Below are 16,621 nucleotides of genomic sequence, written 5' to 3' on the forward strand. Positions count from 1 at the left end.
GCGGGGGTCGGTCGGTCGGTCGGTCGGTCGGTCGTGGGGGCGCGGAGGCGTTGCAGCACAGGAGGAGGGGGCAAGAGCCGGCCCGGCTCCGGGCTCCCCGTCCTCGGAGGCGACGGGGGCTGGACCCGCGCTCCGCGAAGGGCAGCGCGGCCGCCSGCGGCTCTCCGGCCCACCGGCTTGCGCAGAGCCGGCAGAGTTCGGCCGCGGCGCTGCTCCTGCTGGAGTCGGAGGCAAACCTCCCGCCGAGCTGCGGGGGCTGTTAAGCGCCCGAAACGCCGGTCTCTGCCTGGCTTCGGGCTGCTCCGGCTCCAGCCTGCGGTTCCGCTTTGGCCGGTGGGTCCYCGTCCTCGCTGTCGTGTTCACGCTGAGCTTTGGTGTGCAGCTTGGGGTTTTGCCAGGGTTTTGTCTAATGGTGGAAATAGTTTGCGCAGATAAAAAGCAGCTTGTCTCAGGCTTAGCACCCAGCTTTCCCTAACTTTCCTGGGCCTGGCATCCAAGCGCTGGGATTTTGGCTGTGGTCATCTGCTAAATGCACCTCGGTTTGATTTTTCAGAAGCGCTGATTGGGGAGGTGTCGGTCCCCTGGCCGTGGGAAAAGCTGAATGCTCTGCCAGTCCCTACCCTGCAAGCACTGACCCTTCCTCACTTTCTTGCTGTTTTTCCAGTGAGGACTGGAAGYGCAGCCCAGTGCAGGTTTTATCTATTCTGGTGCGATGCCTGACCRAGCAGCTGGAATATTTTGCTAGAGGAAGCTGCAGTCTGTGATTTTGAATGAAGGAAAAAAGCATTTTAACTGACATCTTCAAATGACAACTGCAGGCTTAAGAGGAGTTTTATTTCTGTACAGKTTTTTCCATGAAAGTAGTGAAATCCTCTTCCCCCTGTATTTTCCTTCCAGCTTTGCAGCTTGTCTTTTAATTAAGAATGGAATTATTGGATGCATTTCGCTGGAAAAAGTTATTTTTTAGCTCATAATTGAAGACTCATCTCTATGATGAGTTTATTCTGGAATAAGGTGCAAAATATTTTTAAAGAACAGTAGCTGATTCAGAATAGTTTTCCATATAGACACATTCTGTTCCACAGTAGCTATTCCAGACAATTTTTTATGAAGAAAGTGCTGAGAGTTGTTTGCTTTGTGCTAGAATTTCCTTTGCATCCCTCCTGCTACCATTTCCCTCTGGGCTTTGTCAGTCTGATGAATCAGAGCTTACGTTATTTTGTGCATTAAAAGACCAGGAATGTGCTTTTCCCCTTAAAAAAAAAAAAGAAAGAAAAAAGAAAAAAGAAAAAAAAAAGAAAGAAAGAAAAAAGATGCCACCATTCAAGGCAGAACATGTTTTTCTTGACTAGTGAAGTGGAAGAAAAAGGACRTAACTGAGAAAACGACACACCAAAYAGATATTAGCAAACACTGTAACCTCGGTGTTTACTTTCCTCTTCTGCGTGGCAGCAGAGTGAAGACGTGCTCCCGTAAGGTTGCATATGTTAGCCACTGCCAGCAGGGTCAGCGGACTCCCAGGCTCTCTCTGCCTTTCAACGGAGACTCTAACGTTGCTATTTAAAGCTGGAGGAGATTCTCGGATAGCACCTATTGCAAAGCAGGAAAACTGGTTCACGCACCAGGGAACAGTTAGCACAGGGGAGGGGGTCCACGGGGTCTGCTGCAGCAAAACCAGGTGAGCGCAGGCAGTAGCGGATCAGCTTCAAATAGCCCRAGGCAGGTGGGGGCTTCTCTGAAACGTGCAGAGTTGTAGGTGCGAGTGGAGCGGTTGCTCTGGAGTGCTGTGGTTTGATGCAGAAGCTGCTGATTTTAATACATGTAGTATTTGAGTGTGAGCCATGGCAGTCTTGTTTCCTCACTGATGGTGGATTAAATCGGTAAGGTCTTGCTCCCACTACTGAATGGCTGAGTTGAGTTTTAAAAATACTCTCACCAAAGAGCAGCCTTTGTCCTACTCGTGTTGAACTTCGTTGCTGCGCTGRCACATAGCTCGTGCACAGGGAGAAGGAGACACTGCAGGCATCCAGGGTCGCAGAAAAGGCCRGTCACCTTTCTTAGTGATTCCTGCAAAGCAGACTGAAGGAGCTATGCAAGGAAACCARGAAAGGGCCGTTACAAAGGGCAGAACCGTCTTTAAGATAATTAATGCTCTAGTACTTATCTGGGAGGATATACTCTTCAGTGCATTGGAAGAATTTGTAAGCAGGTAGTGTCTGACAGGAGAGCTTTAAAGTTRTCTTCCCTGTTCCCTGGATTTGCAGATCTCTGTTCCGTATCTGCAAGACAGTGTGTATTTGTGCATTAGCAGGTGGTGCCTTGTGTTAAAGTTTAGTTTTTGCTGGTTCTACCAATACCACAAGATTTTTGTATTGCTTATCTTAGCTTCATTAAGGAAAGGATTTGCAGAGGCTGTCTGAACTTGAGGGCATTTCTCACGTGTTAGAGAGAATTGCAGTGTTTTGGAAACTCTGTTGCCCCTCATCTACACTACTCAGTTGAGAYGTAAAAGAAACAATAATTTATGATGTAGAAGTTATTTCTTATTTTTATTTCCCACTTAGAGCACAAAATTCTTTAGAATGAATTTTTTGCACATAAAATAACCTTTTCTGGCTTCCTGTAAAAATGTGTAAATGCATTACRTATGCCATATTGCAATAGCAGAAAATTCTGTGCATTTGTTTCTTCTGCTTTAGAATGTATACATATACATACATATGTATGTATATATATGCACACACACACACGCACACACAGCCTTAATCTCTATAGCTTTAGATAACAAAAATAGCTTTCCTTCCCTCAAGGCAAGCAATAACCTTCTCAGCGATTTTCAAAGGACTGAGATCTGACCCTTCTCTGCAGACAGCACTGATTTCATGTCYCCAGTGCTACACTCTCCAGCTGATGATGAGTACCACTGCCCTTCCCGTACCGTGTGTCACCTGTACCCCGGGAATTCATTAGCTCAAAAGGARATTGGACTTGTCAGCCCTGAATGAATGCCCCATCCCTGCAGAGACATGCGGGCTATTTAATCATCACTGTCACCGTGTATCACCGTGGGCTGGTCAGACAATGATAGTAAGATGTTTCATGCTAAACTGACAAAATTCCTCTTTCACAGCTATTTGATCCACATGATTTGTACACAGGAGAACAGTTCTCCAAGGTCCTGAGCACATTAACAGCTGTAAATAAAGCCACTGAAGGTAAGAAAAAGTTTTTTTCTATCTTCTTTTCAAATGCTGTCTCTTATGTAAGCTGAGTTTTTTTTTTTTTTTTTTGATAATTCATAGCTTATAATGATTTCTGGAGGTTTGACTAATTGTGCTGCCAGCACTCTGTACCAGACAGTAGGATCAACATTTCATATTTTTACTGATTTTAGGTTTAAATGTAATATTTCAAAGTTGCTGCATACACTTTACAGAGCTAAATTATCACTTTACACTAAGGGACCTCTGGACAATTTTGACAGTATTAAGGGACCTCAAAGTAGGTCATTGTAAAGGAGCCTGAACATAAATTAGTACGCACCTCCCAAAATGCAAATATCGTATTTTAAGTAGTATGTTTTAAAACTGAACAGAAAAATAGGTCCATCTGTATAATAGCTCTACTGAATGTCAAAACAAACATAGTTGCCAGATGCTCAGTCGATTTTATTGACATTTCTTCCCCTCCTCTCCCTCGGTCTGTGAAGTAGACTCCCGTAACTGGAAATCAAATGCTGACAATTGCCGCTGATGATTTGTCCTGCTCCACTAAGTGCAGCAGCCGGCTGCCAAAGCAACATACATCAGCTCCTCTTTTTTTCCTTTTTTTTTTTCCCTTCTTAAATATTTAGCTGTTCTCTACATGCTGCTTTGTACTAATATTCAGACAAATAGGCTTTGAAAGGAGAAGTTTGATAGGGAGTGCAAACAGATTTTCTGTATTTTTGTAGGCAGCTCCCTGCTTTTGTACCAGCTGGAGGAAATCATTATAACAGGATGTTCTGTGAAGGGTTGAGAGGACTTAAGGGGTCTTTAGTGAGGGGCTGAGGAACAGGTCCACGTTAATCTGAAAAGAGTATAGAGGAGAGAAAGTGTTTAAGGGCCCCGTCATATTTTCATGAAGAGTCCTGTGTATCCACCAAAATCTAAGACCAGGATCAGAGCTTGATTTCTCTATTGTAAATTGCATTTTAGATGATTAAAAGCAGAAGAAATTAAACTTCCCCAAACACCRTTTTTCTTTCATGGGAAAGATCTTCCCTCAACTTACTGCATTTTCCCCCATTTGGTATGTAGTGGTTTCATTTCATTTCTTTTTCTAGTTAGCTTTTGCTTTTGGATTCCTCTCTGCTAGTACAGAGCTGCAGAGCTGCTCAGTTAAACAATCTCATCACTGGAACTGAAGCACCTCCTTCCCCTTTTTATCTTTTTTTGTTCTGGTGTTTTGTAATATCTCATATATGTATGTATGGTTGTATATATAAATACTATATTTTGTATTACATAAATGCATATATTATATCAACAGCAGCAACATAYRTACATTATACATATATATACATACAAAAATATATGTATATATACAYGCACACATATATGTGTGTTGCTGAATTCTACTCTGAAGAAATGCGAATTCTTAGGCTGCCTCACTCAAGGCAGCACACAGCTCTGCTGCCAGCTCGCTCCCTAGAAGTCAGCGATGGTAATTCAGCCTCAGCACATCTTCTTAAAGACTCTTACTGGTCCATTAAATGACCRTTCCTAGCAACCCGAATCAGAAGGTTCAGTAGGATGGGGATATAAAATGCAGGTTACCTAGACAGCCATTGCAAATGATGTAATTATGGTATTAGCTTCATTATTCTGAAAGCAAAAGGTGTAAGCCGCTGTTGCAGCAGTGCCTTTGATAACAGCCCCATCTCTGTTCTTGCAGTCATCGGTGTTTCTCAGCTGAGGTCGACAATCACTGCACGAGGTTAGAGATACGGCTTTACCGTGCAGTAGTTTCTGCCACACATTACTGAAAGGGCTATAGGGAAGCTGGGATCCTCTTGGTTTCATGGCAAACATCTGCTTAAACATATGCTTTCTCTGTTTAAATGTTAAAAAGCGCAATGCCTGTGATATAATTAGCTGCTCAGACAGAGAGCACCCTTGGGGAAAGTACAGGGTAAAAAAACTACATGTCTAGAACGCTTGCCTTTTTGGTGGCTTGGCCAAGTTCCTGAGAAACTGAAGCCTGTGTCCTGCAAACCACGACTGCAGATGACCCAGTTTGTCCATCTCACCAGAGGGGCCAACAGCTGAATGCAGGGTCAGGATAAAACCTCCTCCTTTCTCCTTCTCCACCTTGCTCTTAGCAGTGCTGGGCTGAGCTGGGGGAACAGCACAGGGCAGGGAAGCCTGCCCCAGTGGTGCTTGGCTGCCTCCAGCCGTTCCCTGCAGTGATCCCCAGCAGTGCGCTGCGGTGCTGGCTGCAGCTGTCCCAGAGGAGGGATTGGGAGCCCTGCTGTCTCAAGAGCTGCAACATGCCTGCGCATACAGCCCCTACCTCCAGAGTGACTGCATCCTGACACCCTTGTAGGAGACAGAGAGGAGTAGGTGACAGCTAAGAAGTGATGTGACAGTGGGTTTCTGAGCATCCATTTGAACCCTAAATCCTTGTGTCTTCATGGATCCTGTTATACAAATAACTGGAAGCATCTTTGTAATGTATAAATTCAGCATAGCAGCTGTCTATCAAATAACAGCAATATAGACCTTGATGCTTTTATCTGCAAGAGATGGCCGGGGAGGAAATGCAGCTGYGATGGATGAGGCTAGGCTGATCTGCCTAAAATACTGTAAGAATGTGAACAGAAAACCTAGCTATTTTCACCATAGTTTAAACAACATATGGCAGAAGCATTCTTTGCTGGACCAGGCATAAAATAGGACACTGTCATGATGCAATATAAATGATATGCTTCCTTGCCAAACTGTCAAAGTCAGTTTTACATTTGTTTCTAGGTTGCTGCAGATATTTATAAAAGCTTGGAGGATAGGGAGGGGTGGGGAGAATCATAAAATCTACAGTAACCAAGTCATTTCCTTGGGACTGTTGCTCACTGCTTGAATAAGCGGAGAAGTCTAGACTCGTGGTTTACGCCCTCCCTTTTTAGAACAAATCAAGGGAAGAACATCTCAAACTGGCAGCTGTCCACCCCTCCTGGTCTGCAAGTTGCTTGAAACAGCTGAAACCACTCCTGCTCAAATATCAGGATACTTCAGAGAAAAAATCCTATGTTTGCACAGTGGGCTTTYTGTGCTGAAATGTTTTGCTGTTGCTGCTACAGTCCAGAGAGCTGAGAATTCCGCGTGTGGTCATCAGGCAATTGTGTAACAAGTAAGGCAAGAAGCAGAGCTGACTCACGGACAGCGCTCTAGATTTAACATGAGTGTTGTCCCTGTTGGCTGCATGGACCAGGCAGAGCAAGGCTGTTGGTTTGCAAGGCAGCARTGCCTGGGAGTTGTAGTCACGGACCTCATCTACATTGCATAAGGCACTGTAGAAGGACAAAGCAAAAGGCAGTCTCCTCTTCAAAGAAATTGCCATTTGTGTTGCTCCTGGTCCAATCTAAGACTGAGATGTTTTCCTATTTAAACAAAAATCCTCTGGGGAGAAAAAAAAGACCCAGCCAAGTTCCTGTAACTCCCACTAAACTTCCCTTTCAGGATGTTTTTCCCATATTGATGTTGAGACTGGAGGATAACGGGGGCATAACAGTATTACAGTCCGTATTTTCTAGTTCCTGGACACACATGGTAACTGTTCTTCTGGAGAGTGCTTGATCACCTTCTTCTGTTGTAAAGTTTTCAAAGAGAGACTCTAAACATTTTCCAGGGGCATTGCACACTGAGGATAAGCCTATGGACTGTAGTCTCCTCTTCCCAGTCATCCTTTAGTGGTTCACAGGAGACTGGGTCCACGCTGCAGATAGAAAACAAGTTATTGAGAATATARAAATGTTCTTTAATTTAAAAAGAGGACATAATGCAGATCTCTAAATTCACCACACTTCACAGTTTACTGAAATGTTAATAGCTGCCTTTGCTTCGTTTGTGCATGATGCCACATAAAATGGAGATGATTTGATTACTTTTCCACAGTGTGGTATGAAATACAGTAGCAAAGAACTACTGGAAATTACAGTGGCATGAAACCCATGTTTTTACTGATCTGCAGTATCCGAGCAGAATACTGTGTTGAGTGGTAGGAGGTCCTGTAGTAGTAGATACTGCTTTTTGTGGTGAGGCCACTGGTTCAATCTCAGCTCGAGTTAGCTGTGACCAGGAAGCTTTCTACCATCCAGGAGGCTTTTCAGTAGCAACACAGAAACAAATCACTAATCATGAAACATAAATATGTGTCAGAGTGTTGTCATTATCTCCAGCATCAGGCATGTGGGGTCAGGAACAGGCCCRGGGACTACCTTGCAAGGGAGTGAGCTTTGAGCGTAGGAAGGAAGCAGCTCCAATGTTCGATCCTTTCTGTGGGCTGTCAGTCTCTAGAGGGTGACGCTACTGCCCTTCCTCAGTGTGGTCTGCACCCCTCACTCACATGGTTAATAGCAGCAGTCCACAAACAGTAATCAAAATTGTGCATAGCCTCTTCCAGCTATATAATGAACCCAGAAGGACTCATCTAAATAGGGAAACGATTGTGTTTAACAGCTGTTCAGCGTTCTTCCTCTGCGAGGAAGCATGCACTACAGCTGCAGCAGCGAGGGCTCACTTGTGAGCTAACCTTTGAAATACCATCAACAGTGCTAACTTGGATGCCAGGAACATTCCCACGGGGGCAGCGTTGGACTAAGTGTGGATTTAGTTCATCCTAGTTCTCAATGTTTTGAGGGAGATTTCAAAAAAATATTGCAGTCAGAAGAGTGGCTGTAGAGCTGGTGTAACCTAGGAGTGCCTTGGGATGCTGTTCAACTCACTCCATCATGGAAGAGAGTTAGCAAAACCATCAGCACTGCAAAAGCATTCTCACTGCCAGTGAGGGGTGCCCGCATGAGAGGTGCAGTGCACTAGCTATTTTGCTCAGTTAGGTGCTCCTTCAGCCATTGTGCCCTGCCGTTGTCTTCTAAGTGTTTTACTCTCTTTGCTGTGATGCAGAAGGAATGTAGACAGTTGAGTAAAATGCAGACTTTGTTTTTACTTTACCAGATCAGCCATCAAAAAGACCATGTTCTCAAGTATCGTCTCTTAGCTCCGCAGCTGGAGGTCCCCACGCTAACTCCAACAGCACAGCTTCACAGTCAACAAAGGTGTTAAGGAGGCAGTCCAAGCCTGTGGTATCCTTTATTTAAAATCTATTCAAGGGTTTGATAGCTGTGGGGCAGAGAGGTGTGAGTGGTACCTGTGGGTCATGTATGGCRAAGTGACTTGTATTCTGCTCTCAGCTCCATCATAGCTTTGCTGCCCCAGCTGGAGGTAGTYTCACAGCTCCTCCAAGCTTTGGTGCTCCTCTCTGCGAGATGAGGAGAACCATGCTTATCTGCTTTCCATTGCACTATGAAACATAAYTGATATTTGGGAGCAACGTTGTGGTCCTCTGGGAGTGCTTACACAAGAGCAAGAGTATTATTGCTGTTAAAAATTGCAATACTGAAAAAGCCAACTGTAACAACAAGAAAAAACAATGGCTTGTCCTAGTGGCTTCTGCTTTACCTTTTGGATTATTTGCTAATGTTTTTCCATGTTTCTTTCTGTAGGAGATGACAGAGAATGGCAGTCATCAGCTGGTGGTGAAAGCCAGGTTCAATTTTAAGCAGACCAATGAGGATGAACTGTCTGTTAACAAAGGAGACATTATTTATGTTACCCGAGTTGAAGAAGGGGGCTGGTGGGAAGGGACGTTGAATGGAAAAACAGGCTGGTTCCCAAGCAACTACGTCAGAGAAATCAAATCTACCGGTAAGCAAATTGCTTTCAAGGGCTGATTGAATGACAGCAGTATAATGCAGTGTAGATCCTTATGCCTTTGGGAAATTGCTGCTATTTATTAAGGACTGTTAGTGTGCTTTAAGCAACAGTGCTAATGGAAGTATGAATGGACGAGAATGGGAAAGAGTAGCCTTTCGCATGACTTGTTTTAGAGCTGCCTCTCCCTCTTCTCCAATCCAGTGCGTCCAGCAGCACAGCGCAGGAGCAGGGACAGCTTCTGGCACTGGAGGAAGAGGCCGGAGAATGCTTTGGGGGTCTGCTTAGCCCCCTTTGTCATGGGGAGCTATGAGGTCTTTCCAGTATCTAAGCACAGAATTACCTTTTTGTTTAAGGCCTTTGTCAGGCCGTGTATTTGGCTTTGATCCTGCCATTTCTGGCAGTGGTAGAATGAATGCTCATGATCTCCRTGAACAAGATAACAAAAACTATATGGCCACAGGGAACAGTACCCTGTTTTCATGCACAGCTATGGTTGATTTCACTTAGTACCTTTTCCCCCAGATGCATCCTGCTGCGAAGCTGCAGGCAATATTGAGGAAAAAAAGAGAGAGAGAATGACCAGTCTGATGACATTTGCTTTCTTTGAGCTTTGTCTGAGTTTTCTTAGCATTTTCTGAGATGTGATTTTAACCAGATGTGCAGTGATGATAACATGGAAGATACCACTGGCTAAGTGCCCTGTAGTGGCCCACATGCATTCAAACAACTCAGTCTGCTGGATTTCTCAGACCATTGTGTGATAGTAAAATTGATAAAATCCAACTTTAATTTCCTGATGTGCCTTGAGGGTTTACCCTCATCAGAGAACCCTTGTGTGCTAAATGTACTTACATTTCAGGATCAGTCCTGGCCTCAGACACAGTGAGATGGTGAGAGTAGTCTGCAAAGTGAATACAGAATTTAAAACTCTTGCTCCCGCACTTGCAAGTGAAAAAGCAAAAAATAGAAGAGTAAAATTTAGGAGTGAACATTCAGAATTAGGCCAGTTGTTATTTAATTCTAAATGAAAAAAAATCATTTTTAGAATATTTGATTTCCCAGTATTTCCCTCTGGGAAAAGATGTCTGAGCTGGAGCTGGATGTCACAGCATAGTGAAGGCTTGTCTGGCACGGCTCAGGAATGACTAACTAAGCCAGTGAGTGGAGAAGAGAAACATTTTTAAAAGGAGACCAAACTTCAGTCCCATGGGAGAAGTCAAATGGGGGTTTCATGAAATAGCAGCACCTCAGTGAAGCAAAGGACAAATCTCCTGTTGCTCCTGATGGACGCTTGCCAGATTTTTCCATCTGCAAAGTCTTTCCCTCTGGGTGCTCTCTCCAGCACCGAGGCTGAGTAACCACCATTCTTCCRTTCCATATGGGAGGAGAGTTCATTCCTCCGGGGTGCAGACACAAACAGTCTCCGCTCGCTCCAGGGGACGTGGCTGTGTTGCAAGTAGCTGACACAGGGACCATCACCCCGACCCTGCGTAACGCGCCCGCGTGCCGCGGCCCGCTGTGGCCCAGGACGGGCTCTGCCTGCGGGGCGTCCAACCCTCGCTGCATGCCAACAGGAGCTGCTTTCCTGAGCCTCRCCTCCAAGGTGCGAGACTTGCCACTCTACATAGGATTACTTGCTTTTGAGCAGTGTCTGCGCTCGCTCTGTGTCCTGAGTGCGCCCTTCGGGTTGTAGTAACCAGCTGCGTGGAGCAAATCACCACTGAGTCTTTAAATGAAGCGCAGAGCTCACAGGGCTGGAAGTGACAGGAAACTCCACAAGGGCAATAATTAGAAAATACATCAAGCTGCAGTTTCCAGGGGCTAAATTTATCAACTTCAGCTTCTTCCCTGCTATCAGTGTGAAAATAATTGCCTTTTAGAAGCTGTTGCTTGAATGCAGGGAAAAAGGAAGGCCTGGCTGCTCTGCACGGCAGTTTTGGKGCTCTTCCTACACAGACACATTTCCCACAGCCCACCAAGAGAGAGCATCACGTTCAGGRCCTGCACTTAGAGCCTTGCGCCGCTGCCCTGCACGAGCCTGGAGGAGTAACATTACCTCCGCAGTGCCAGGAGTGCTGTCAGAGCCCATCTCCCGTGGAGAGCAAGGACCAAACCGAACCTGCGGTGGGGACATCACCCTGCACATGTGGGGATTGCACAGCCAGAGCACGACRCCAGAGGAACTAAAAAGTACAGGCAGCTTCCTGGCAGAGGTGTTGTTTCCCCCCGATGCAAGCACACGCTGATTGTTGTTGGGTGTTTACTGGCAGGGAGTGCTCTTTTCTAGGGAAGGAACAATAGAGCCGGGTGTGCGTGTGCACACACGTGCGTGCCTCGCTGGATGCATCCGTAGCAATTTAGCAAATGGGAAAAAACAAACATGAAAATTGACTTCCAGGTTTGTGTGAGCTCTTTGTTCAAATCTGCCTTCGTTCCGCGGAGGATTTTACAACACAAAAGACCGCAGGGATCAGGGTTCAACTTACTGCTTGGAGTTTGCTTCAGACACCTCGTGAATTACCTGGAGCAAAACCCTGTATACAGCACTTCTGATGGACTTCCAGTTTTAAAACCCAAATTTTGTGGTGTAGGTGAAGCTACACTGTAGCTCCAAACAGTGCCAGCCGCTGGGCTGTCGCCAGGGATTTCAGAGCAAACCTGTAAATGTCTGCGGCAGAGGCTGCGTTCTGGGTCTAGTGCGTCTCCCCCAGCTGCCAGTGTCATGCGTGCCTTAAGTTTGCTTCTGTTTTGTTTTGTTTTGTTTTGTTTTTTTAAGCAGACAGACAAACCCTGCAGTTGCTCTTGTGTGTGTTTACAGTGGTGAAGGGTTTTCTGCAGTCTGCAGGACACAATACAGCAGCGACTTTTCCTGGCAGGATAATGGGAGTTCTGCAATATAATTTACTGATGTATTTCTTTGTACAGATAAACCACTCTCTCCCAAAGCATTAAAAGGACTTGAAAGCACTCAGCTGACAAAGAATTATTACCCTGTGGTAAGTCCTAAAGCGCTGATTGTACATTTTAATAAGTAGCATATTATTAATCTGAACTGGCTCCTTCCCTTAGAAATCACTGAAGCAATTTGTAACAATTGGGGATATGACTCTGTATTTAAATGCAGCTTTTACCATTTCCTTGATTCAGGATGTTTACTAGATTGTCAATATAAAAAACCACAAATGGAAGATGCTGCAAGATGTCTAAAGGAGAACTTGAAGTAGACAACTGMGATAACACAGCAGTTTTGAGATTAGTGTTGGAGAAAAAGTCATTATGTTTCTGTTCCAGTCTTTTCCTTTGAATGTCAGTTATCTTCCTTTGATAAAGATGGGGAGATAATGAACTGTGTCATGGAGTAAAGCAAGTCAAAATAGAGCTGTGATCCACGAGCCCCTTCTTTGGTTTAGCTGCAGTGGCTGGAGATGTTGCACCCTGAGCTGTCTGCCCTGTGCCTCTGCCAGAAGTTACAGTGCTCAGAGGAGGAGCAGCTGCTGCAATTCACAGCCTGACCTGTTAACTGGAGTTCATTTTGGAGCAGGACAATATGCCAGGCTATGAACTGTGGCAGCAAAAGAGGTAGAGAAACATCTCCTCTTCTACCATCTTGCTACAGGAGYGGTAATGTCTGGCAAAGGGGGGTGGTACCTCCCTACTGTGTCCAGCTTAGAGTAAGCCCATTGGTGCAAAAGAGTTAAAATGCCTGCATGAACTTCCCTGGCTCTCAGTCACAGAAGTGACATGGTTCATCAGCATGTCAAAATATATTTGAAAAAAAGCGAAGTGGGAACAACCTGTCTACAAGACTGGGAACCACCTCCACTGTCTCARAAGCCCTATCAACATTGTGCAACTTGAGATTGTGAAGGCAGTGGGTTTGACTACCCTACTGCTGGAGACAACTTAGCTGCTGAGATGGATTAGCAGGACCAAACTGAACTCAGCATTTCCTCAAAATGGCAAGTGAGCTGTGCTCTGGCTTGAGCTGTTGCAGGAGTTGTCTTCATTCTGGCCACTGTTACATTTAAATCGTTGCCTGCCTACGTGCAGATGGTGGTCCCAGGATGCATGCACAAATCATTTGTTTGCATACCTTGGCAGCCAGTTATGCATGCAGGGTTAGGCATGAGCCTTTCAGGGGTCAAATACCAAACTCAAATCTGAATTCACATTGTCTTCATGCTTTGCCAGAGAAGAAGGAGCAGCCCTTAACACCTGTTTTTCAGGACTCCCCCAGTTTGCTAAGTGAAATCCATAAATTGGATCTCTAGGGCTTTCCTGAGCATTCTGGGTTCTGCATTAACAAATGTGAAGGCATTTATGGACTTAACATACACTTCCATGATAGCTCTACACTTGGAAGCTGATGTCTTGTTCCTGTAACTAGTCACTAGTACTAAGATCTACTCAGTGCTCTGTCTCTCACCCTAGGTGTTGCAAAATATTCTGGAAACAGAACGAGATTATGCGAAGGAACTCCAGTCACTTCTGGGAACTTACTTAAGACCCCTCCAGTCTTATGATAAGTAAGATATAAGGGCATCTGAGATGGACAGAACCCTGTAAAATTGACCATAGTTCATACTTCTCCTCTTTTGAATGTTTAGGGACTGTTACTGCTCTTGTAAAACCTTAAAACTTCTCTGTGAACAAGAAAAAGACTATGTTTGTACAGGTTTCTGCTTTTTCCTATTCCTCAGTGGTCATGCAGGCATATGATTGTGTTAGAGATGGGCATTTCTTTTTGGTAGATGGCTGGCTGTTATAATTCATTTGCAAGCTCATGTGTGACTGTCCTGACATGCATGTTTCCTGGCGGTATGCCTTGCATGGCTTCTTCCCTTGTAATTTGTCTTGTGACTTCTCAGCCCCAAGTGGCATTGCCTAGTCATCTCTTCATTTGGTAAGCCAGGAGGTATATTCTCTCTAGAGTGCCTCTCACTTAGTCTGAACTGCTTCTGAGCAAGAAGTGCTTCCCCTCTCTCCTCATCTATATTGTGATCTGCTTGAAGTGTCTCCTTGTTCAGAAACAGCGTGCTGCTGTCCCTCATGGCCCAAGCAACATTTGGACAACCGAGTGCCTTTGTCAAGGTTTACCTGTGGAAATAAGTCATCGTGTTTTTCATCAGTGCCGACGAGTACGCTTCAGAGTCAGCACAAACCCAGTCACATCCGTAGGATTCCCTTGCACTTTATCCAGATGGTGATATACAGCTCTCTGCATATCAACAGATTTGCACCAATAGATCCAGTGTGTATAAAATACTCAGTGCAGTTAGCTTTATCCCATGCTTTTTGCCTCAACTTTGCAGTTGTCTGCCCCAAATAGCACCCAGGTTGGCAGCCCTGACCGTTTAGCCTGCACTTGTGTTTGCTCTGTTGAGYGTGAGTGTGCTGTCAAGGGGACAGGTTGACTCCAAGGCATCACGGGGAGCAGGCAGATGTTTAGACATCTTCCAGTCTGGAGAGATGGGACAGCTGTGTCTTAAGGCCTGTCTATTTAAATCTCTCCTTCCTTCCCCAAATCTTCACATAAGATAACTTCAGCTGTGAAAAATTCTCATCCTCTCAGCCTAACTACGCCGCAGGCAGCAAATCACTTGTATGAGGATTGTAAGACAGTGACAGTGAGTCATTTGGCTCTGAGGAGGACAGGAGCAAAGACATTACCTTTAGCTAGGAAAAATCCAGTGTTACACATGGAACAGAACACCCCTACCTGAAGGGCCACGTTATAGGACCCTCCTCACATAGGAAAACCCACAGCATGAATCTGTGAAGACAAAGCTCGTTTTGTGTCTGTGCACACACCTCCCTCTCCACCCCTTTAAGAAATCCCATCTGTCTGTGTCTATTAGACAGCTAAATATCTGAGAAGATTAGTGTGATTAAGTGATTAAAATCCAATTAAGTTAATCCTTGACAGCAGACATCTTCTCTGGGAGGTTGTGGTCTGTAGCTCGCAGATCATAGATTTTGGTGTTTTATCATGTTCAGTGGTATATCTAGGGGAAACAAAAATTCCTGGGCCTTTTTGGAAGGACTGCTCMCAGACGCTGTGGGGATCCTCCTAAAAGGTCTGCTCAGAGGCACTGTGCGGCATTTCTTTGATGCTAATTGGTGATTTGACTCTTTTAGGCTCAGTGCTGTGGACATTGCATCGTTACTGGGAAATGTCGAAGAAATCTATGCGTTTCAGCAAACGCTGAACCAAGCCTTGGAAGAAGTTGCAAAGTAAGCTCCCGCCGTGGCACTGAGAGTGTTAAGCTATTAGACTATGTCTAAAACTAATAGAAAGACTCATTCATTAACGTTCATCCTGACTGCTGTCTTAGGCTTGTTACATATAGAAGAAAATAACAGGATTGAAGAAAGGCAGCAGGTAGTGCTTTGAAAGGGAGGAAGCTAGAAGAAACTTTGCCATTTCTACTGTTAAGGCATCTGCTGAAACACACGACACAAAAGTGTCGCAAGCCCAAAGATGCAGACATGGGCAGGGTGGGAGATCTGGCAAGCATAAAGGTAGAGATTGTCAGTGGAAAGAGAGGAGATTATCAGAAGTAATAATATCCCCCAGGGAGGCTGGAAGATGTGCCAGGTTGAGAGCCTTGACGTTTTGATTGGTGTGTCGGTGCTTGTAGGCTCCCCGAGAATCAGCAGCGAGTGGGAGGCTGTTTTATGAACCTGATGCCCCAGTTCCGCTCCCTGTACCTGACATACTGTGCTAACCACCCGTCTGCAGTSAACGTCCTCACGCAACACAGGTGAGTGACGGAGATTGGAATGTAAATTCCTCCTTTAAAAAGTTACTTATGTTATTAATATGTGGCCTGGCATGGCTTTTGCCCAGGATCTTGGCAATAGGGTGTGGAGATAACAGGAATTCTGCTGCCGGGAAAGTGGCTGTGGCTTTGGGCTCTTTGGCAGGGCTTCTCAGCTTCAGCATGGAGACAAGTCTGGCAGCTGTAGTGAGCTCCTGTAGCTCTGCTGTGCACTGATCTGTGCGACCAGTGTTCAGAGCTGGTCTCACAAGTTGAATCTGTACATGCAAGACTCTCGTACCCTGAGTAAAACAGAGGCAACCTCTGTTTGCCTTACTCTGCCCAYGCGGCAGCATCTCCTACAACTGCTCCTTGCTTAAGGACCCAGATGCTGTTTCAACCCTGATGCTGAAATGCTCACATGCTTGCAGATGGGAGTATTTTTTCCTACGCGTGGTGCTATGGTATGGAGCACATCACTGCAAATGGAGGATGCTCAGAAAATCTCCTGGAGTTAACCAATTCAATAACTGAGCTGCTGTTCAACACGACAGTTGCTCTGAGGGGTGTTTGGTACATCACCGTAATAGCGTTTTCCTTCAACATGTGCAGCCTGAGCAGACACCTCAATTTGTGTAATGTCATGATAAAGAATATACTATGCTGAAAGGCTACAATTATGTCATCTCTAATGCAGTTTAGCTGTCCTTCCCACACTGATGGGAAAGCCAAGACTGCAGCCATACTGCTTGGTTCTTCCCTTTCTGCAATGGAAGATTGCAATGTATTTACTTACCTTCTGAAATCCAACTTTAATTGAGCCTAATGAAAAGCCTGGCTCCTGTAAATGACTCATTCATTTGGTTCATTTATCTGACCCTTTTTCTTTAA

The 16,621-nt window shown here is 45.1% G+C and overlaps 1 protein-coding gene across 2 annotated transcripts in view; it reads left to right on the forward strand.

Moving 5' to 3' along the window:
* Positions 1–16,621, forward strand: part of ARHGEF6 (Rac/Cdc42 guanine nucleotide exchange factor 6) — a 50,449-nt gene that overhangs the window by 13,894 nt on the left and 19,934 nt on the right. For both annotated transcript variants that reach the window (XM_085325539.1, XM_085325540.1), the window contains exons 5-11: positions 3,131–3,215; positions 8,211–8,338; positions 8,759–8,960; positions 11,895–11,965; positions 13,401–13,495; positions 15,108–15,203; positions 15,611–15,733. In XM_085325539.1, coding sequence (XP_085181665.1) covers positions 3,131–3,215; positions 8,211–8,338; positions 8,759–8,960; positions 11,895–11,965; positions 13,401–13,495; positions 15,108–15,203; positions 15,611–15,733 — 800 coding nt within the window. The remainder of the gene's footprint in view (positions 1–3,130; positions 3,216–8,210; positions 8,339–8,758; positions 8,961–11,894; positions 11,966–13,400; positions 13,496–15,107; positions 15,204–15,610; positions 15,734–16,621) is intronic.

Source organism: Rhea americana, unplaced genomic scaffold (genome assembly GCF_003343005.1).
Source record: "Rhea americana isolate MKP2758 unplaced genomic scaffold, rheAme1 scaffold_98, whole genome shotgun sequence".
Lineage (NCBI taxonomy): Eukaryota > Metazoa > Chordata > Aves > Rheiformes > Rheidae > Rhea > Rhea americana.